This window comes from Nymphaea colorata, chromosome 2 (genome assembly GCF_008831285.2).
Source record: "Nymphaea colorata isolate Beijing-Zhang1983 chromosome 2, ASM883128v2, whole genome shotgun sequence".
NCBI lineage: Eukaryota > Viridiplantae > Streptophyta > Magnoliopsida > Nymphaeales > Nymphaeaceae > Nymphaea > Nymphaea colorata.
Window position 1 is genome coordinate 16,212,156 of NC_045139.1, and position 21,635 is coordinate 16,233,790.

At 39.1% G+C, this 21,635-nt stretch overlaps 2 protein-coding genes across 9 annotated transcripts; one reads left to right on the forward strand and one right to left on the reverse strand.

The window, feature by feature from the left end:
- Positions 1–1,271: 1,271 nt before the first annotated feature.
- On the forward strand, positions 1,272–12,351 carry LOC116248992 (TSL-kinase interacting protein 1). 6 transcript variants are annotated; one of them, XM_031622072.2, is made up of 15 exons: positions 1,339–1,586; positions 1,819–2,076; positions 2,486–2,701; positions 2,791–2,873; positions 2,952–2,999; positions 4,720–4,829; positions 7,523–7,607; positions 7,809–8,091; positions 8,931–9,095; positions 9,171–9,391; positions 9,478–9,719; positions 9,824–10,250; positions 10,329–10,739; positions 11,527–11,637; positions 11,742–12,351. In XM_031622072.2, exons 3-15 carry the CDS (start codon positions 2,554–2,556, stop codon positions 12,039–12,041), a joined length of 2,634 nt encoding a protein of 877 aa, XP_031477932.1. In that variant the 5' UTR covers positions 1,339–1,586; positions 1,819–2,076; positions 2,486–2,553; the 3' UTR covers positions 12,042–12,351. The 6 variants fall into 6 exon arrangements, with proteins under 6 accessions (XP_031477927.1, XP_031477928.1, XP_031477929.1 ...); XM_031622070.2 differs by having other exon boundaries at positions 1,819–2,001; XM_031622067.2 differs by lacking the exons at positions 1,339–1,586; positions 1,819–2,076 and adding an exon at positions 1,272–1,332.
- Positions 12,352–12,918: 567 nt separating this feature from the next.
- On the reverse strand, positions 12,919–20,893 carry LOC116248994 (uncharacterized). 3 transcript variants are annotated; one of them, XM_031622076.1, is made up of 13 exons: positions 20,499–20,893; positions 19,171–19,226; positions 17,954–18,222; positions 17,427–17,501; positions 17,264–17,322; positions 17,045–17,180; positions 15,728–15,824; positions 15,530–15,596; positions 15,225–15,323; positions 14,911–15,000; positions 14,077–14,231; positions 13,569–13,673; positions 12,919–13,410 (listed from the first exon to the last, which is right to left on the reverse strand). In XM_031622076.1, exons 3-13 carry the CDS (start codon positions 18,204–18,206, stop codon positions 13,266–13,268), a joined length of 1,281 nt encoding a protein of 426 aa, XP_031477936.1. In that variant the 5' UTR covers positions 18,207–18,222; positions 19,171–19,226; positions 20,499–20,893; the 3' UTR covers positions 12,919–13,265. The 3 variants fall into 3 exon arrangements, with proteins under 3 accessions (XP_031477936.1, XP_031477933.1, XP_031477935.1); XM_031622073.1 differs by having other exon boundaries at positions 13,569–13,676; XM_031622075.1 differs by having other exon boundaries at positions 13,569–13,676; positions 20,490–20,893.
- Positions 20,894–21,635: the final 742 nt, after the last annotated feature.

A 21,635-nucleotide genomic window follows, 5' to 3' on the forward strand; every position in this document is an offset into this window, starting at 1 on the left:
GAGTGGCCGACTGTCCCACCACATATAGGCGGGCTTCTCCAAAAGTTTATTGGGACATGTGGGCGTTTGAGGGAATACAATTATCCAATTTTCATACGTTTTTAATTAAAATAAAAATAAAACTGTAGGCTTTTCCAACCAATAAGTGGGTGAAGTTAATTTTGGATTTATTTTTAAGATATAGTTATAGATTTTATTTTTATTTAAGAAGAGATACCTTGAAGAAGTTGGACATGAGCCGAGTCGAGCCCGAGTTCAATCAACTTGAGCTCGGCTGGACTAATGAAACCTTGAGAATGGCTCAACAGAAGTAGCGTGAGCTCCACTCGATTAAGACTAGGCAAATTTGAATGAGATTTTATAAAAACTTACATAATTAATTAAAGCTAATATACTAGTTTTTTAATTAAAAAAGTAAGTCAAATATTTAGAAAATCGCTACACTTCATTCTCAAAAGCCAAGTCGAGCTTGAACACTTCAAGTTCGAACTTATGATCAAACTTGTGAACTCAAGCTGAACTGATTCTGCTCAAACTCCTTTACGAGTCTAGCACCTTATTCGTTAGTCGTGAGTTTTAAATGTTGAAATATTAAGAACAAGAAATGACGCTTGTGTTATTCGAACCATAAACGTACTACCTGCCGGCTGGCTCGAGCCCATGTGCTAAACCCCTCTAGAATTATTAACCTGCAGGTGGGTCGGGGACGCGGTATTGAAAATTTAACTTTTCAGACCGTTCCGGGTTTGACCGAACCGGATCCAAATTAGATTGATGGATCCGAGATCGAGGTCGGATTGAACCCCTTGACTCTATCAAGAACGTGACGAGATGAACGAAGGCATGTGAAGGGTTCAGATTTGAAACAATTTAAATCAATAAAAAATTAATCAAGCTAAATCGGAAACCAGTGCCGGTTCCAAACCAGACCCGGACCACATCTTTGTTAATGTGAAATTACGGATTTGGATTTGGTTAACGAGAACTGGACTTTTCTTCAAGTTGGAATCCCGGTTTAAGTGTTCCGTTCGACCCGCTCCGAATCTGATCGCGAACGCACAACGATGCCACGCGTCCTGTTCAAATACGCCGAACCTCGTAGCGAGCCGACCAAGTGCCGCCGGCGGCCGGACTCCGCTTCACAGCGGTTTTCCGGTCATCGGAAAGCCGAATTCCTCGTCCCTTTTTCCGCCAAAATTTCACCCTTCTCCCGCCCCCCCCTTTCTCTCTCTTTCTTTTTAAGTTTAAACGAACAAAATAAATAAAAAAAACAAAAAAGAAGTAAGATGGAGGTGCTCCTCTCAAAGCTGCTTCCAATTTGCAACACGTTATGTAATTATTTCTTTCCACCTGTTAAAAAAAAAAGGAAAAAGAAACGAAAAAGGAGGAGAAACGGCCGCCTTTCTTTTGATTTTACTTTTTTTTCCTCCGGCTGGGCCTTCGCCGGAAAATGCATTCGCCGCCTTCTCCTCGATCACTCTTCTCTCTCGTTATTCGTTATTAATTGTCAGCGTCGTCGAGATCCCATTGGATAGTCTTTTCCGGAAAGAGATCGACTGGAAAAATTAAGATACAGTGCGTTTAGGGTCAGTATTTAGTTTCTTCCTTCTTGTTGTTTTTTCCCTTTATCTTTTTCTTTGGATTGTTCATTTTCTGTTCCACATAATTAAGACCGAGAAAATAAGATGCTTTCTTCCTAGCTGTTTCCGGATTTGTTGTTGACTGTCTTTCGACAGAAGGATCTTTTTTTTTTCCCCTAAATTTCTTCCAGGCTTGGATCTCGAAATATCTAGATAATTTCTCTCCCTTTGTGGTTAGGTTTCCGGCGACCTTCTTGTAAAAGACTGTTGAAGTCCGTCTGGCGCAGACTTTGTAGTTGACTGCGCCTGCTTCCTGTTCTCTTTTGGATCGGTGTTCCTCTCTTCCCCTCTTCGTGTTTACGTTTCTCTGGTTTGTGGAGATGAACGGCGACGCGTGTTGCGCTGATGCACAAACTCTTAGGTTTGCTTTGGTTCCTAATTGAGTATTGATCACTGACCTCAAACGCCGATCGTGGATTCTTCATCTTCTCTTAGGGTTGTTGCTTATTTTTACTAGATCTTTTGTTATTAATTTTATAATGTTCATGCTGAAGCTGGAATAGAGGAAAAAAAGGGGCCCTTTTTCAACTCTCTTTTGGAAAACCATCCGTTGGAGAATTCCTTCATAATTTGTGGAATTTTTTCCCTTTTGATTATCTTCTTTTCTTCTTTTTGTTTGAATTGGGAAGTTACTATTGATTCGAAAGGCTATTCTACATCATCTGCTTTTCCGTGCGGTCTGTTTTCTGATCAAAACAAGCGTCCATGTTCGTTTTCTTCGTTTCGTTGTTTGTTTTCCCCATTGTTTCTCCTGGTAGCGCATTTCTGCTCTATTTTTGTTTTTTTCTCTTTCCATTCAATACTTGTCTGACAGACTGAACTCACTCTATTTTCTGCTGCTGCAGATCCTGAATTTTGCCATCCATATTGGAGTTCGGATAGGAATCATAGTTGGGCTTGTTATGTTATCAGCATGCAGCCGGAGCTGCAGACAACATCGTCAATTGGGGCAGCTGCCTCTATCCCTCTAAGCCAGGATGTGATAACAGGGATAGATGCCAATGCGAATCTTCCTTGTTCACCGCCCGCTAAGGATGACATCCCTTCTACTCAAACCCCTGGTAGCAAACGCTGTTCTCTGATTTTTATTCTTGCAGTGGTTCTTGTATGCATGCTATAGCGATCTGGATATTGTTCTCTTTTCTGGCAGTAAAAAAACCAACACGGCAATGGGCTGCTTGGACACGTCAAGAGGAGGAGAGTTTTTTCAATGCATTGCGACAGGTTGGCAAGGTAATACTCTTGTTCAGTTGGTTTCCTTTTGTTAGTAAACCATGTTTTGTTTGTATTTCTGATGGATGGCTCTTGCAGAATTTTGAGAAGATCACCAGCCGGGTCCAAAGTAAAAATAAGGATCAAGTAAGCTGTTGCCTCTTTCTCTTTCAGTTTGTTCTGATATATTATCGATTGCTATTATATATATATATATATTGAATTTTTCAGTTGCGGTCATGATTGATGCTACTTCTTTTAGTTGTCTTAGACTTAGTAGGTTTTTTTTTTTTGGCTTAGAAACCTCTGTTTTCATTGTCCTTAAGATGAAAATGAAAGAGAAATGACTGTATGAAAGGGGGATACTGTTCAATCCCTGTTCTTGTTGGGACTTGGGATGTGATAAGATACACATATTGGAAATTTATCTCTTAGAGCTAGAAGATATGCATGATACATCCCGTGATCTTATTGTTAGAAGATAATGGGAATCTCCTTGGTGATGATATACAATATGAAGTGTAGCTTGATATTCACAGTCGAAAAATTTGGTTTTTGATTGATCAACTTTGTAATTGAATGGTAAAGGCTTTTAGAGACAACAAGAGGCATTGGCTGTTTACCAGTACTTGATTTTTTTTTTTGTTGGTGACATGGTGTTGCATGTTTGGTATGCTAATTTCCATGATATTTGATAAAGATAATATTTAGCACAGAATTTTTAGAACCACAATGTGAAAAATAATTTTATTACAAAATGCAAAACATGCGGACCCACCCTATTCTAGAACTCAAAATAAGGTTGTTGGAAAGCCCCAAGCTAAAGCACTCAGGTTTCGGGACTAAAGGTAGCAAAACATACTTCTTTCTTCCTCCACTCCAGTAATAATCCTTATTATAATCTCACAGGCCCAGAAGATGAGGATAAAGTACAAGAAGATGATTATGACTTCGCTTAGTTCGGGAAATGGAATTAAATTTACGTATATCCACACATGGCATTTTCAAAAATCTAATAGCTGGATTGATGATGCTGCCTTTTGGAAATTGTATAAGAGGTGAATGAAACTGGAAATGGGCAGCAGAGCTTGGGTGTCATCTTGAATTGCATCAACACATAAGTTTCAGCATGGCATTTGATATGCATATATTGGAATTGTTTTTTGGATGTCTCATGACCTAGATATACTAGCTGAGTTTCACAGGAGCAAATACCAAGTGGGAAGTCAAACTGAACAGACTCTAGATGCAAGCTATGCCAACTTAATCTAATTCCTAGATCTGTTCACCATGTTCTGTTTGCTATATTCTGCACCATGTGCATCTTTTCCTCAATATGGAAGATTATATCTTTGACCTAGAAGAAGGTTGTGTGTTATGGGCCACAAATCTTGATTTCCGATTGAGAAACCTATATGCACGTTGTACTGCCACTTTCAAATTCTATATCATCAACATAAACCTAACATTTGTATCTGCAAAAAGCTGAAAATAATGTGAAACTGGTGGTTTCTGTCAATGTTCAATAGGAAAGGAAAGCAATCAAGCATCTTTATGTTACTGCCATGATGCCATCTTCATTTGTGAATTTCTCTGGTGTTACATTATGTTTATGCCTTTCTTAGTTATCTTTTTTCCTTTTTTCTGAAAAATTTACATCATTTAAATAATTTCTTGTACTTTCATTTTACCCTTGATTATATATAGAATTACTTTTGTGTTTAAAGAGTTCATTGACTGAAAATCAGTAGATTTTGAGTATGATCCGTTCATATTAACATGAACATGCTTTTTGGCTACATTATATTTTATTGCTAATTATTGTTGAAAATATGTAACTATTTCCCTTTTTTATTTGGACGTGCAGGTTAGACACTACTATTATCGCCTCATCAAACGAATCAATAAGCTTTTGGGTCCTGCGTTTACTCTTGATGCCAAAAATTCAAAAGATGCTAATGCTGCAATGCTTCGATGGTAACTTGAAGAAATTTGATTAGTTGTTTTGGACATTCTTTAATATGTCTGTCAAAAGATTGTGTCGGTTATTACATGTGCATATCATGTGGTTACATGCATGACTCTTAGATAAGCTCCATGCTTGTTATCTCCATGGTCTTGCATGCATGTATTCAAGTATTCTAATAAGCACCTTTGTGCAAATTTTAGTGGTAAGGTAGTATGTTGAAATTTGAACTTGAACAATGAGCTTGCAAACCAACTCACAACCAGCTCTTAAAGCATAGAAGAACCAAGCCTAAATGCTGGTGCTGTATATGTGTGCATGTGCTGCATTTATGTTCTATGTTATATACATCCATCTCTTACTAAATTTTATTTCAATAGAGTAATGCCTTAAACAATAAGCCAATTCATAAAGGTTGACCTATCTAGGCTTGTGATGTTCTTGGGCTTAGTTGGGCTCATAACAGATCATGAATTAGTTATTGGTTGGGCACATAAGAAATCGAGAATTAGTTCAGTGACAAGTATTACTTGTATTGAGGTAGGTGAACCTCCTCTTGTACATTATCAGGACCTGCACAGCACGGCGAACAATCAAACTGTATATAAAATTATAAATCATCCCATGAAGTTATAGGTAAATGAGTGCTTTCTAATTTTAAAGTTGTAAACAAGGTCGAGTCACAATTATCAGGAACCAGCTTCCCTTTTCTAAATTCTCTTCCCCCTTGACACTGCTTCCCTTTGTCTGATAGCCCAAGTTTATGTAATATTTTCCAAAGTACTTACTTACCTCCTTTTCCTTCATCTATTGGGTTCCCATGCTCTTACTTGTGACTATAGGCTGAGTACATGGTTGTTAAGGAGCATTCCACTTACTCATCAATCTCTCTCAGGCAGCACATAATCTTTCTCTAACTGCATAACGGATTTTCTCTGTGACCCCCTTTCTTACATCATCACCCCTGCTTCACCTTTATCTAGCTACATGCTGAGTTGATACTTAATTTCCCTTGTCTCTCAAGTAAATTCATCTCCACAGTTTTAGCTCTCTAATCAAGTAATCACATAGCGTTCCTTTGTCAAGAGGACATGGGGCACCTCAGCAGCTTCCTCACTGCATGTCTTCTAACATCTATTATTGTTTAAATCTCTCTCTAAAATATAAATATTCTTACATTTTACTGCTTCTTACATGTACAAAAATATACTAAATTTACTTGCTGAAGTAGAAGTAAAGACTTGCCCATCCCCTAAGTCACATGAGTGTGCCAACTATGCCAACTATGGTGGCACACCCGCATCGATGCGGGATGGTGCTGGTGCGGGTGTGAGTGCGGCCTGACACGGCACCTGACTTGGTCAAATTGAATTGGGTGCTGCTGACTACACCCGTTCTTCTTTTCTCTTGTTTTTTTTTTCATTAATTTTCCTTCTCCTCTGTCACATAGGTACGGGTATGGGTGCTGGTACGGGTTCCGGTTTTCGGACTATTTTCAAAAAACTAGGAACGGGGGTACGACTGTGTGTGTGTGTGTGTAACATAAAATAAGAATTCAAACAAAATAACACGTTCATGATTCAAAATTTATAGTTTCTAAAGAAGAAACTATTGAACTAAATATGAAAATGCAGCTTTGTATGTGTTTCTTGAGTGCAAATGGTGTAAAGAACAAAACTGAAATCCTAAATTTTGCATAGGAAAGGACTTTGTCAACTTTGATCGAGTCCTACATCATACAAATACGGTCCTGGATGCGTTGACCGTATTCGGTTCTGTTTGACCAGTATCCAAGAAGTACCCTGGACAGTACCAGTACCGATGTCGTACCTAATCGGTATGGGTACGCTGCCTTTACAGCAGTACCCAGGTGACAAAGCTTCTCCTATCTTTCCCTCTTCTCTCTCTCCTCTCTTATTTTATTTAATAAAACTTTGACTGTTGTATGAGATTTAGGTAACCTTGATAAGAAAAGTTAAAAAATATAGACAAATAAAATTTACTTATATAACAAATAACATATATATATATATATATATATATATATATTATATGTTTATAACTTTATATGCTCTCACCGCACCCATACCCAATCTTTGTTAGAACTTGCCGCATCCTCCACCGGCACCCGCACCCCGCACCCATGTGACATAGCCCATCCCTTCTACTGATTGGTTATATGAAATTATGAACTACCTGGTGATGAAGATGTGATGCTCTGAATCCTTTGTTGACCTGTTGCTGCTGAAGGTGCTTTCTCCACTAATGAAGAGGAAGTATGGAAAGTTATGAAACATTTTGTTGACCACTTGGGGACAAGGTGTTCTAGATTAGAGACCAGAAGCAGAAAGATAGTCATGTCTACCTGATATTTGGTTGTTGAAATGTTGATCAGTTGCTTAAACATATGAATATTTGTAGTTTTATATTTATGCCGTTAAGTGGATATCAGTTAGAAATAGCAGTTATTCTTGGTATCTGCTGAGATTTATTGCTTCCCCTTGTGTAGCATTGTTTCTCTTTAATTGAATCCAGTTATTAAGTGTAAAACTGTTGGTATCAGGTGCACATCTTTGCAATCATGTTGATTTTGAAACTTTGGACATTTTTGGCTTTATATCACATGGATATTGGCTGTTGCATATTTTGGTCAATGGACATTGTACTTGGATGCTTGGAGTCTAACAAACTGCTCTTTCAATAGGTGGTCTTTGCTTGAGAAACATAGTTGCTCTGCTTCAAAGCTTCATCTGAAGCCGAGACGGTTCAAGACATTTGTGACCGCACTGGTTGGTTCTGCATTTGTTTGTCCCTTTTTTCCTTTGTAAAACACTAATCCTTTGACTTTAAGTTTTAAGGCTTTTTTTTTTGAAGCTTCAATCTTGTTTTTTGTGTCTGAACCAAATATTTAGCATTCCTCCATTTACTGTTCTATTATGTTTCTTCCTTTTGTTTTGATAATTAGTTTCCTCCTTTCCCTGAAAATGAAGGAACACCAACTTCTGAAAGATCGCAAGAAGACAAAAAGAAAGGCTTCTCAAGCGGAGCAGATTTCTGCTGCACCCTTGGTTACAGTTTCACTGCCAAGTAAAACACCTGGAACTGGAAATGAAACCCGCGGACAGAAGGTTGTGACCTTGGAGAGCCATATTGCTCAAAAAGCAGGAACTGGAAGGGGGAATTCACTAAAACGTCAGTTGATGACAAGCACTGGTGGTTGTAAGGATGAAATTGCTACTGTAAAAGCAACACGACAACGACGAAAAGCAGGAGGTATTGTGTTCATCATGAAAATTCTAGCTTTCTCTGTCTATGTCAATGTTAACATGAACAAGAATCTATATTGTGTTTGTGGAGTGTTGATTTTGATTGACTTGGCCACTAGTTTATGGCAACTTTGACAAGGGAAATGATGCATTACATTTCTCCTTCTGGCCCTAGAGTGTCACAAGCTAGAAATGGAAACAGCTATATATTCTCCATAAAACGTAGTGGAGGAGGTCATTTTGGATGTCTACAATTTATAGGGAGTCGACTCTCGAAAATATAGTTTTAGAGGGTATTGAGTTTGCTGATACTTTATCCATAAATATGAAGGCTTTGGGTCTTTTTCAGTTATATAGATATGTGTGTGTGTGTGTGTGTGTGTGAATGTTTGTGTATATATGTATTGGTGTTTGTGTATGGATTCAATAATGTTGATGAATCAGCTCTAAAAACTGGAAATCTGTATCCCTAACTAACTGTTTAGCTATCCTATTTTTCATGTCAATCCATAATTTTGGGGTGGTTTTCAGTTGTTTCGGTACCTAGTTTGCACCTGTGATAATTTTCAGGTGCATCAATGATCATATAGAAGTTTTTGTGATCTGAGCATACTTTTGGTGCATGCTGGTGCTGCTGGATCTGTCTTTTGCATATGCCCTTTCAGTTGGTGTTTGTCTTATCCTTTTCCACAGTTTTAAGCATGTATAGATAACCTATCCAGTTTTAATCGGTTTTTTCTTCTAGTGTCGTGCAGTTCGATTGCTGTTTTCCTTGAGCATTATTGTCCCTGAGAACATCTAACTGATGGTCTAAGTTGTGCCATATGTTTTGGTATCGTTTTTCAGTAGGCTCTGTCTCATTGAGTGAGTATAAGAGATGGGAGAAAGCTGCAATAGCTGGGGTGTCTTTGGTTGCTGATGCTGCTGTACACTTGGAGCGCACCAGTAATGGTTTTCCCTCTGATCGACTTCTGGATGGGATGCACAGCATGACATTTTCCTGTTCCGAGGGTAAGCTCTTGAACAAGATGAGCTACTTTGGATACAATGGCAAGCTGTGGCCTGAATTTGTGTTATGTTACTCAGGAAACAGGAATATTCAAGTTCAAAACACAGATATGCATCTGCTACCCTCTGGATCAGCCAAAATAAGATCACCTGATGGGATCATCGAATCTGGTATCTTACAGAGACAAATGGGGAATCCGTCTGAACCGGCGCAAAGTACCAGGCTGTTGTCAAAAGACCCTAAACTAAAATTGCAGCTATTCCCTATAGATGACTATACAAGGAAAGCAATGGAGAAGGTAACAGAATTGGAAAAATGACTGGATTTCTATAAATTTGTTGAATTGGGCTCTTCTATATTCAATTATTTTTGCATATCCTGTAGGATGACCACAATCCACACCTAGAACTCACTGTTGGGGCTAGAAAGAAGATATCCTCAATAATAGAACATTTGAATCGAAAATGGGGCAACGCAAGTGTAGCTTCAGGAGAGCTTGCTCTCTTCCCATATGCTGCTTACCAAGAACATATTGTTGGTCATCATAGCTGGACTTTGAGGGACTCATTCCTTAGTGCTGCAGATGTGTATGAAGCTGTAGGAAGGCCTGCTGTTTTTCGTTTAAGGTTTGTGTTCATTGGCATTGTGTACTTGAGAATCATTTTTCTCATCCATCTTTCTGTTAAAATTCACTTGGCTATCAGACTAACTTTGATCTTTCTCTTTTAAGGTATGGCTGGTTTTCTAGCACAGGGCCTGGTCTTAGATCCTCTGGGCAGTCATTTTGTCATTCGGGTGTATGCTTCCATTCTAACAAGGAAAATCTGTCCATGGAGAGAAACTGTACTTCTGCGAACAATCTGCCTCCTTCTGTTAATCAGGACGCTGAAGCCTTGAAGGAAAGTGGCTCAACTGTTGCAAATACAAACCAAACAAGTAGTGTTCATTCTAGTGAAGCAAGTCCTGACAAATCAGATGTTTGTCATGCCTCCAAGAACCATGACGTTTCAAGTAGCTGCTCAATTGACAAAGACAAGCATCCCATAGACATTATATCCTTGAAGAGCAACCTTCAGACAACATCAGAGAATCAGTCAACCCCTTGGCTTGGTGAAGACAGCACTGATGGATTTCTCCGGAATCTCTTTCAGAATGCGGTAGGATATCTCTCTACCTTCTGTTATAATTCTGTTGCAAGTGTTCTGATATCTGGTTTCCCTCAAACTGTCATTCAGGATAACATGCAGACAGGGGGCGGAGCTTCTTTGGCAACTGTTGAGTGGGCTGACAGCCTCACCAATTACAGTGTGGGTGATTTTCTAAATGAAGCATCCAATGTTGCAGATGGTGTTATGGTAGAAAGTGCTGTTGCCGGCAGTGCTTGTCTTGAGCAGACACCGTTCTGTTCTGATTCATTTGATGCAGCAATAGCAGCACATGTATCCCGTCATCAAAATGCAATCAGTGTGTCAGCCAATGTTTGGCATCCATCTATTTGGAATGCAGATGATACACGTGATGCATTTTCTTTTCAGAAGAACAATCGTTCACAAGAGAATGCAATAGGGTTGTCTAGAGATGCTTCAAGCGAGAAACCTGTCCAAAATATCTTTCCAAATTCAACTGGAGATGCTAAATTGGTTGAGGTATGTGTTCTTACTGAGGTTTGAGACACGTCAAATTGAGATTCATGTTTGCCATGAATGGATTTAGGAATGGGATACGTCTTACAGTTGAGAACAAGTTAACAGTATATGATAATTAGACAGATTGATTATTATGTCTTCTACTGTATGACCTATCCACGGATCAATATATCATTTATTTTTTATTTGTGAAATGGATTTTTTCTAGGCACCCACTTTTTCATATGGATTTTCTGGTTGGTTTTGCACCTAAAAAGGTTATGCTATCTTCTACATACATTTTGCTTTAAAAAAAGCAACCGATAGATGGAAAATTGAAGAGGCTTATTGTTGTGACTGACACTAGGAAAGTTCCACTCTTTTGCCCGGAATTGCTTTAGATGTTTAATGGCAGACCCAGGCCCATTGGTGTGAAAGTTGTTTCGGATGGGTATGTGTACGGTAAGTTGGGGGGCTCATGGCAAACTTATATTTTTTCCTAGTTGTCTTGGAAAATTGTTCTTTTAGAAAAGAAAAGTTCTGGAGGTTTGCATGCCATCTGAAGTTGGACTTGAGGGCTCATAGCAGACTTGAATTTCTTTCTACTTGTCTTGGAAATTTGATCTTTTAGAAAAGAATTCTGGGGTAGCATCATCATAAAAAGTATTTAACTTTCACGATAGGCAAATCATGCCATCTTTCTCCATCTGTATACTGAATATTTCTGTGGTCTCATTTGGTCCCAAGCATCATCTCTGCAGCTTATTAGCTTCTAACTGAAGTTTTCCTGTCTTTGATCTTTGTTTAGCAGGAATTTGGTGAAGCTGAAGACCCTTCCGAAGATATTGAAGCTGATTCGGAGACCATGAAACAAGTCCAAGCGAATGAAAGGAGCTGTGGCATCTCCGACATTTATTGGGTTAGTACCTTTCTAAACAATTTTAACAAATGAGTTGACCTGCAGGGCATTTGATAGCTCCTTCGCCTACTCGGCTCATCATGTGTGTTTGTTTGTTTGTGCAGCCTGATTCGTTAGGATGTATGATAGAGTTCGGCTTCTCTTCCTCGAGGTTTCAGAGCCAGTGTTTATTGAACGCCGACAGTGTGAGTAGCCTCAATGGCCTCATCGCTAGCAGTCTAGATGCATTTCAGAACTGTTCCTTTTTTGGCACGGAGAAAAAGGCCACGCCATGTGAAGGTGCGCAGAGTCAAATGCCTAACAGCGTAGCATTGGGAAAGCCTGTAATATTAGATCAAAGTATATCAAAGATTTCTGAGAACCCTGGGAATAAGTTGGTTGATGCAATTTCCCTGGGGACCTGATCGGCGAGGAAGCCTTTTTATTTCCAGCTTTTTCAGGTGTAGAGATAACACAGTAACTTCAGTTCTGACCATGCCCGTCCGTGCACGTATGACATGGTCACTTAGTCTCTGGGAAAAAGGGAAGAAATGTTTTTGTTCCCTCGAAAATGTACAAATCAGCGTGTTTAAGAACCAAAAATTTAAATTGAAGAAAACATGTTGGAAGCTGTAACGACGAGAATATTCGAGTTCAACAGTTTCTTGAATCGGCCCAGCTTCTTTGTTTTCGATGCGTGCTAATTTTTTTTATAAATCACCCCTCCATAAAATATTGTCCTTTGCATTGTTGGCTTTTTCTCCTCCTCATAAGGCAGTGTTATCATTTGTTATAAATTTACGGAAGGTGGTCTTTGCCGGCCTGATTCTACCGCTTGTAATTCCATCTTTCAAGACTAACAAGTTCTTGTCAACGTCGTTAAATTATGTAAATATTTTTTATTTTATAGTCGATCATCTTGTAACTGCTATGGTTTTAGTACGTAATTTTTCGTGTTTCTAGCGCCAAGGGTTGGTTGTGGTTGGCAGGCCTTTGGGTGTCAGGACAACAGTTGGAATTCAAATCACTCTTTTACGTAGGTCGAAGCAAAGTGTACGCCTCGAGGAGGGGTTTACTACCAATGTGGTTGTTGAAGTTCGCCTAGTCTCACATATACCGTGCCGTAACAACCAATGTGTTTGTCATGGTGACCAGGAAATCTACTTTCATGTGTTAAGCTTTGCTTGTTTGTGGCTTTCAGCACTTTGCTCATTCGCTTGCAACCATGCAGTTCATTTTCTCTCTTATCCAAGGGTATTTTTGAGAAGGAATGGTAGATTTCCCTGACACACGCACAACGCATTAAGTGAAATAGGATTCTTAATATAATACCATATAGTTGACAAACAAAATCGATAATCTACACAAGATCATTTTCAGGACTCACAGGAGAGACTCAATCTCCTTTGCTCAATGATTTGACATTCATAGTTCCCTTCTTTACGGTCCCTGTTTTCCTGTTCTGGGAACCATCGTCTTCTCAGCCTCAGGAGACACCAGATCTGCATTCGGGAGTTCAAGCCAAAGCTGTAAACGAAATTGCACCAATCTCATGGATTACTTGTTCCGGATCGTTGATGTTCTGTCTTGATTAGCTATACACGTGCAAAAAATGACATACGCAGATTGACAACCCAGAAGCGACATCATTAGAACTGACTTCGGGTTTCACCGATTTGCTCTTTACGCATGTTCCCTTTCAAATTCCAAGATGCATCTGGAGAAGGGAGACTGAAATCATCGGGTTTTAAAGCCACAGGAAAGTCCGGCAACGGAGGTGCCTTCTCTGTGAAACTGCAGAGTACCACATTGTTTCATGTCAGAGAAAGAGGCAATTTAACAGTTACATATAATAATTGCCATGAATGCGTTTTATCATAAGATGGGCCCCAAACAGGATTACACGGAATTTGCAAGAAAGAAACCATGCTCAAAGATGTATACTTTCTTACTTTTCGTGGCCACTATGGAGCTCATTGTTGGTACGAGCCCTGCAGGAAGCATCTTTTGGTATCCGCTCGTATAGATACTTCGTAGCCCCCCAGAGAGGTGGATTCCTGCTAATACAATATAAGGTAAATGGAAATTTAGCGCAATAAAAATAATATAACCACTTTACACTTGATACCATCGAAACCAAAATTTTCCCACAAAAAGGAGGAAAACTAAGATAAATTTGCGAAGGATGGACAGTGATCAGGAATGCCAGCTGACACTGGGCAAGGATGAAGGTGAAGGTAGCAGAGATCTTTTCTTTCAATGTTCTTAAATTTTCTTTAGATAGCAAAAAGGACAGCCACATTTTTCAAGATTAAATCCTCTGAAATATAAGAAGTAATGGTTAAGAATTTACTTTTTAACGTCAGTCTGACAGTACACATTGTCTACATGAATCAGAAGACACGCAAATCTGACTCATAAACTGCTTTAATCAAATGAAGATTGAAAAATGCTGACTACCTTGATTGAGGAGGAGCCATGGAAAACTGCTCGGAGGCCTTTTTACTTTCATTGAGAAACTCTTCAGCTGCTTGTAGTGCAGCGACTGCCATAGCATGAGACTTCTCCGTGTTTGTCTCATCAAGAATTAGTCCATGGAAATAGTAGGCAGCAGCCTGTAAATATAGCAGTCCGATAAATTAGTATGCGTCAGTGTAAAAGGTGACACAAAGTCAAAAACTACTAAAATATGTGATGAGCTAAGAAGATCGATGACAGCTAAAAACAGTATTTAATATTTACCGTAAGGTTCCATGAACAGTCGACGTGTTGAAATTGCTATTCAAAATACTAATGTTAGAAAACTTTTCTCTATGTTATGACACACAGTGGAAGTACACAAAAAATAATAGCTCAATAGATACAGAATTTTTATCTTTCAATGCCCACAGAGCCCTCACTCACAGGGAAACAGTGAAGTATCTCATATAATAGAACCATGACCGAATGGCTTCTGTGTGCTTGATAAATGAAGAAATCTGGGGTGGCGTTACCTTTCAAATAGTTCTCAATTTACGATGAAAGCAATGCAATCTGCCACGGCAGACGTGTAGAAATATATGGCGAAATGATCCTAGCACATAGATTTCATACTAACTTGACTAGGACATAAAGTCCCAGGTACCTTCATTTTACAGCCATGTTAGCATTACCAGTCATGGTCCAATAATTCGTAGTCTCAAGATGGTAAAAGGTGAAAAAGCGCCAAGAAAGAGAGTTGATGAATGAAGATGTCAAACATACATCAGTCCCTGAGCAAATTCAAAGGAATAAAACAACAATCTAGAAGCAGACCTTTGCTTCAGCATATTTCCATTTGATAAAGAGCCGATGTTTGTCTCCCCAGTAACTTGCCAAGGACACGTTCATGATATTTTCTTGAGCCTGTTAGAAAAATGAAACAAAAAAAGTTAAGAATATTTGCCCATGTTTTGAGCTTGGGGTAAACCATATAACCATGTCAACAAACAATGCCATGGCAGATATGCCTAAAATCAATACACTGTTGAACAACACAAAACCAATGTCACTGGAGAAAGAAGCGTATAGGAAAACAAGACAGAACGGTAAGGTCCATTGCATAACAAATACAAAAAAAATCGTAATACCTGTTGCCAATACTTCACCATTTCACAAGCAAGCCGTCGTTTTACAGCTAATGTCGCCTTGGCACTATCAATTGCCATTCCAAGTTGTATGTAGGCACCCTTTGGAGAAAAAGGAAAAAGTCAAGGGCAGGACAAACGAACTTAAAATTTGAATTGAAGGAAGTCAAATGATGGAAGAATGAAATAGACAAACCCCAAAGAAAAAGGTACAAAAAGGAATTTAAGCTATTAATTTGGCATGATGATTTTCCAGAACTGTATGCAAGAAAGGCGTTCATAATTGGTGACAGTTTACAAAAGTATACCTGGCCCAAGGCCTGTAGGCAAAGAGCGTTTAACACTTCTTCTGTCAGATCAACTGGAAGATTTTTCCTGCAAATTATTGATGAGCTTTAAAATCAAAATTGAAGGTTTCCATCCCATAAGAACGCACTGTCAACCAGTCGACTGATTCTGATAAGGGCCCAAACATCACAAGTTCAACAAAGAATTAGTCTACAAACCTGACATCAGGAGGCAATCGAGGAATGACATTTTGAATAGCACAATCTAGGTATCCTGCTGCTTTTAGGAAAATATCAACAGAATTCCGCTTGCTATCTATGACAAAGGAACACACGACAAACAAAGGTCAGGCAGACATAAGCGGGGACGGTAAATAGACATACTCTATATAAGCATGAGTAAGCAGCCAAAGGTGGTTACTCCTCTGATGGGATACAGAAAGCCATCAACAAAACTGCTAATGTGATTCCTTCAAATTTTATATGAAAATCATTTTTTTTCTTTGTTTTAGCGAGAACTTCAGCACAATATCAAGGCTGTGCAACTAAAAATATTCAAAATTTAAGATCGCCAGCATATCAAATTAGCATTCATGTAAAGTATACCAATAGCAACCCGTACTGTCTGATATCTGAGTCCTATAACACAGTGCAGATTGACCAGCCAGATACTGGCAAAATCCTCAGCACTCAGCAGCGCATAACAAAAAACTATCACAGAATGAGAAGAAAAACTGCTGTAGGTTTACAAAATGAAAGTAAATGTATCAGCTTCAAATGAACCAAAAGCCATAACAAAGAGAAAAAGCCAAAATGAAGTCTACTTATGTTTCTGTTTATCCTACCATTCCTACCGTAATTTGACCAAGTCTGTTTGTATGACTTACAAAGAACACTCTTTAGAACATGACAACATCTTACAAACGAGACGTGGTTAGGTTGCCAACTATAGGAGGAAATCACTGACACAAATTTCCAGTACCATGGTATAACGGCTAAAAACTTAAACTATGTCAATCCCGAGAAATTTCATAACTGTGAAGATAGACATATTAAACTACCAAGCAATTTAAGCAGCAAAATTTCTGTCTTGGACTGATTTGGTTAACAAGTATTCTCCGGCTTTATCTGGTAGCTAGTGGATGAAGAAGCAAAGAAGAAACATAGATCTCTGACATGCATGGACATGCTAAGATGCTCAACCATGACATCCATTTTGTCTAATTCAGAATGAACTAGGTTAGCCATCATTAGATTAAAAACCTCCCTGGTGGCACAGGAAAACAGCAAATAGAGAGAGAGAGCGAAAACGAAAAACAAGAAGAAGAAAATGTCCAGAAACAAGGGAAAATAATAAATATTCGTCACTTAAGGCTTCAAAAAAGGCTAACCAGCCCACCTAATAGTGAAAATTTTAAGAATTATATTATTATTCAGATGGAAAAATTAGACAAATCCACAATGTATCAGCAATTCATGAACTAAAATAAGAGGCAGATGACCAAGAGAATAGACTTCCTTATATTGCCTGCTCACCTTCTGATATTTTTGGTTGATAACCATCGGTGGTTGTTTTAGGTAGAAGTAGCGCATTTGCCTCTGAGAGTGAAAGCATTGCCATAAAATGTAGTACTGACAGCACCTCATACCAAGCACTTGACATTCCAGTTTTCTGCATGAATGTCTATGTTATCAGAGTGCAAGTCACTTGACTGAAACAAGGATAATAGGAATGAACCAATAGCCAATCCTCACCTCTGTATCATCTTCCTGGTTGACCCACACAAACTCCACCAAGTGCTCTAGACGGTTCCCTGCACAGTCATGCAAGAAACATACTCTTAAAGATCGAAGGCTAAACTCCAACTAAGAACCTTCCATCCACAAATGTTGTTGGACTCCATTTATTGAAAATTACCATCATTCACTAATCCCAACAGCATGCTTAGATAAGGTTGAAGGGGCTGTTGAAGGTCAGCCTGAGTTGACCCTCCTGAAAAAAATTAACACCTGTGAGAACATCATAGGCCTCTTCAAAATAAAATTCACCAATATCAAATAAAGTCCTTATATATCAGCTAATACACTTTATTTAACATATGGCGCCAGCACCCCAACAAGAACGTTGTAAGTAGCCTTGAATTGAACTGAACAAATAAAGTCTTCTATTGTCAGCTCAGAACAACATATACTCTATATTCCGCAGAGCGTCTTAGTTTTGCCCCAATGTATGTTCCATTTCTTTAATCGGACAAGTGGACCGTTACTACAAAGAGAGGCAATGTGACCTCTTACTGCAACTATTTGCATAAAATGGAACCAAAGGTCCTAAAGAAGTAAAATGGCACTTGTTTTGCCAAAGAGCCGGTCAGGGACTAATAAGGCAAGATAATGCAATCCAGCTGAATGCAGCTAGAAAAATATGATACAGATCACTTCACCAACCATGTCGCGTGGCCGTTTTCTTCTTTGACTTTGAGGCCGTTTGCATCTCTTGGTCAGCCAGCAAAACTATTCCAGTTTGGAGAGCTGAAAGGCGTTGGATCAAATCTGAAGACAAGCCTTCTGGTTGTAGCGGAGAAAAATCTGAAGATTTAGGGATACGCAGGCCAGGAACAAAAACAACTATTTCACCGACATTGGCCGGTCTTCTTCTAGTTCCGCCGCTGTCACTTGGAGTGGATACCAGGCATCCCATATCTTGGATCTCACACCTACACTCGTAAACAAACTGGTCATGCAAGAATAAAAAGAGAACTTGGCAGTTACCTAATCAATGTGCTTCCTCTAGGAGGTTCAGCTAAAATGAACACTGTATGGAATCAGCTTGTAAAAACTGAACAGCAAGAACCAAGTCATAGGAACTGAAAATGAGCCGAATAACATACAGTTCTCTATCAAAAACTCAAAACTAAAGATTGATGACCAGGAAAAAAAAAAGAGCCATGTTTAGCCAACAAGGGCTCCGTTCACCTTGCTGAACAGTTGACTTAAAACGTAAAAGATTTAGATTAAAGAAAATAAACACTTCACTATCTGGTGTCTGCCCCTTGGCCTAGTATTGTAGGAGCTGCTTAATCCCAAATTGCCAACAGAAAAAGAAAAATGCAAAGGAAACGTTATTGGGGGCTTGAAAAAAGGAGCATGCATGTCATATAGCCGACAGAGAAAAAAGTTAGAGAGTAAAATTTAACTTAGAAAAATATACATAGCTTTCCAAAAGAGAGATGGCATCACACGAGGCAACGCCAAATGGCATTGCAAGTAACTATGACATAGAAGACTTGAGGCCTTTATTTTTCTTTACCTAATCGATTAACTTTCGGTCGAACAAGCTTATAACCGGCAATTATTACAATTTACATTAAGAATACGGGTCAGATACACACAATGGTGGACTGGGTGTACGGGAAAATATTCACCTCAAAGTTTTACGCTGACGGGGGTGACCTTGGTTACACAAGATAAACCAGGGCGACCAACTGTGGCACCGAAGTTTCTCAGTTCTGGGAACAGCTAGAGCGAGAGAGAGAGAGAGAGAGGAAGGGGGTTGAGGTGGGGGTGGTTGTCGGAAGAGACCGCACGCAATGACAAGTGTAAACGTCACATGAAGAAAACTTTTTAAGCCCTGCAAAGCAATACTCAACCGTAAGAAAGCATACCTCCTTGCCTAGACCAAGCCCAGAGATTTAGACTTCAGTTAAAGCTTTCCCTGTTCCTGAAAAGCAAAAATTAAATGTCATAAAAAGCGGCTTAAGGCTCCATGCAACTGAAAAAGAAAAGCAAAATTCACATGACAACGGATGCACCAACATAAGGATCGACCGTTCTGAACTAACTCCATAAATGCAATTAAGCGGAGAATAATTTACACACACAGAGCCAGTAAAATGCGTTATCATTTGTAAATAATACATATGCATCTCAGGAAGATAAAGCAAAACAAAGCAGGCCTCCTTAAGCCATATCTACATCTGCACAAAAGCAGACCCACAACATCTTTTCAAAATCTGCAAAAGCTAAACAAACGGAAAGACAAAGGATCCGCCCTACGGATCAGACAAATGTATCAGTTGATAGCAGAAGGTATTCCCTCAAGGCAGGGGAGAAATACATAAATGAAAAATGAACTGGACAAGCAGGAAAAAAACGGATCTCCTGTAGCTGAGTCAAAATTGAAGCAAGCAGGGTGTTTCGGTGCTAGAAATCATCCATAGATAACGTATTAGCCAATGAATTCTAGGAAAGGAAACACAAAACGTGATAAATGAGATAAAATAAAAGAAAAGGGAAGCTACAGGAAAGGGAACCTGGAAAGATTTAAAAGAAATGAAGAAGCTCGAGATCATTTCATTAAGAGAAGACGATAAGCAGAAAATCCAGCCAAAGTTGTACAGAAAGGGACTGTTGAAGAAAGGCGCCTACTCAATTCGACAACCAAAGGAGGGAGAAAGCAGAAAGAAGCAAAAGCTGAGACTGTGAACAGGTGAGAAATTGATGAAGCGTCTAAAACCTTCGAAAACTTATCAAAAGAAAGCCGAGAATTCTAAATTCAATAAATCAAAGTTCTCCGAACCTAAGGAAGTAAAAGCATTGACTAAACAGAAAAATCACCAGAACACCATTAAAAGGAAGTCAGCCAACTTTAATCCACCTCAAAGAGAGATAAAGCGAGTGAAGGACCGAGATTTCTATTTGAATGGAACAAATGAATTCAGGTGCGAAGAGGACGGATCGATCGGTAAATTTTCCAAGTACGAATTTTCTTCAATTTACCTCCAAAAAAGGCAATAATTTCTCTTCAAAATCACAGCACAACAAAAAGACTCCAGATAAGAAAGAAAACCACAACGAAGCCGATTCGAGAACGAAGAAAATTAGCGCGCGGCGGAAAATGAAGAAAACGAAGGACAAGGATAAGGAAGTCAAAAAAACAAGAAGCAAAAGTAAAAGGAACAAAAAAAAGGAGGACGAATCTAACTTTACGCACTTCTCCGTCATAGTGGGAAAGAGACGATGAGCACAGCAGAAGGCACAAATTTCAAGAGAAATGAAGGCGATCGATCGCGTCCGCCTTCCTCTTCTCCCAGCTCCTTCTTCTTCGGGCCAAAGGCACTGTGACGGGCACGGAATCCTGGCTTCCTCGGCACGCAAGCAATTACATATATATATGTATATATATATATATATATATATCTCTCTCTCTCCCTAAGAGTAGGGTTTGCTTGAGAAAGAGCCTTCGTTCGTAGTCCTCTTAACTAAGAAAGAAGAGTAGCAGCAGAGAAGAGAAGAGGAGGAAGCAGCTGGCGATGATGAAGGAAAAGTGGGAAGGGAGAGAGAAGCGTGACTAGGAAGAGTCGCGTCGGGATGGCGCCCGACTTCAAGTCTCCCCGCCCCCACACCCCCCATCCCTTTTTTATAACAAGAGTTTAATAATAATAAAAACATCATATACTAATAATAATGGAGAGAAACCGACGTCTCTCCCTCCTCATGACTCGACGGGTAAATTCCGGGATTTTTTTTATTCAAAATAAATTCAAAAGTTCCACTAATATGTTGAATTAGTTTTTATGCAAACATGCTTAATTAGTACTACTCCCATGGGGTCGTGTAGTAGCTAGTCGATCTTACTAATCAATTGTAAATGGTGAATATATATATAAAGGGACAAACTCCGGTCTCAAAGCAGTCTTAAACCCGAGGCCGATGCCAAAATATCAAAATGATTTGCCGACATGAACAATATTGATTTGGTTAAGCGAGCCGAGTCGAGGAAGAGCTTTCAAAGCCAGCCTAGATGGGGAGGGTGGGTGCGGTGTAACTTCATTTTAGGAAGGAAGGAGGTAAATGCTCCAAACACGTTGTCTACGTCCAACATGTTATGTGGTATAGATTCCCATAAGTCTGTTCTACCTGAATCGAATCACATTCTGTCTCTCTCTTTTCTTAGTCTCACAGTCACTTATGTCGACATATGTCCGCCCTTGTTCAATTTTTAAAAGAAGAAGACAGAAAAGGCGTTTTGCTTTTGAGAAAAATTTTATAAAAGGCATGAACTATATCACATCTTATTCTTTTGATATGAAATAACAAATTAATCTTTTAAATAAGAATGAGTTTCTTG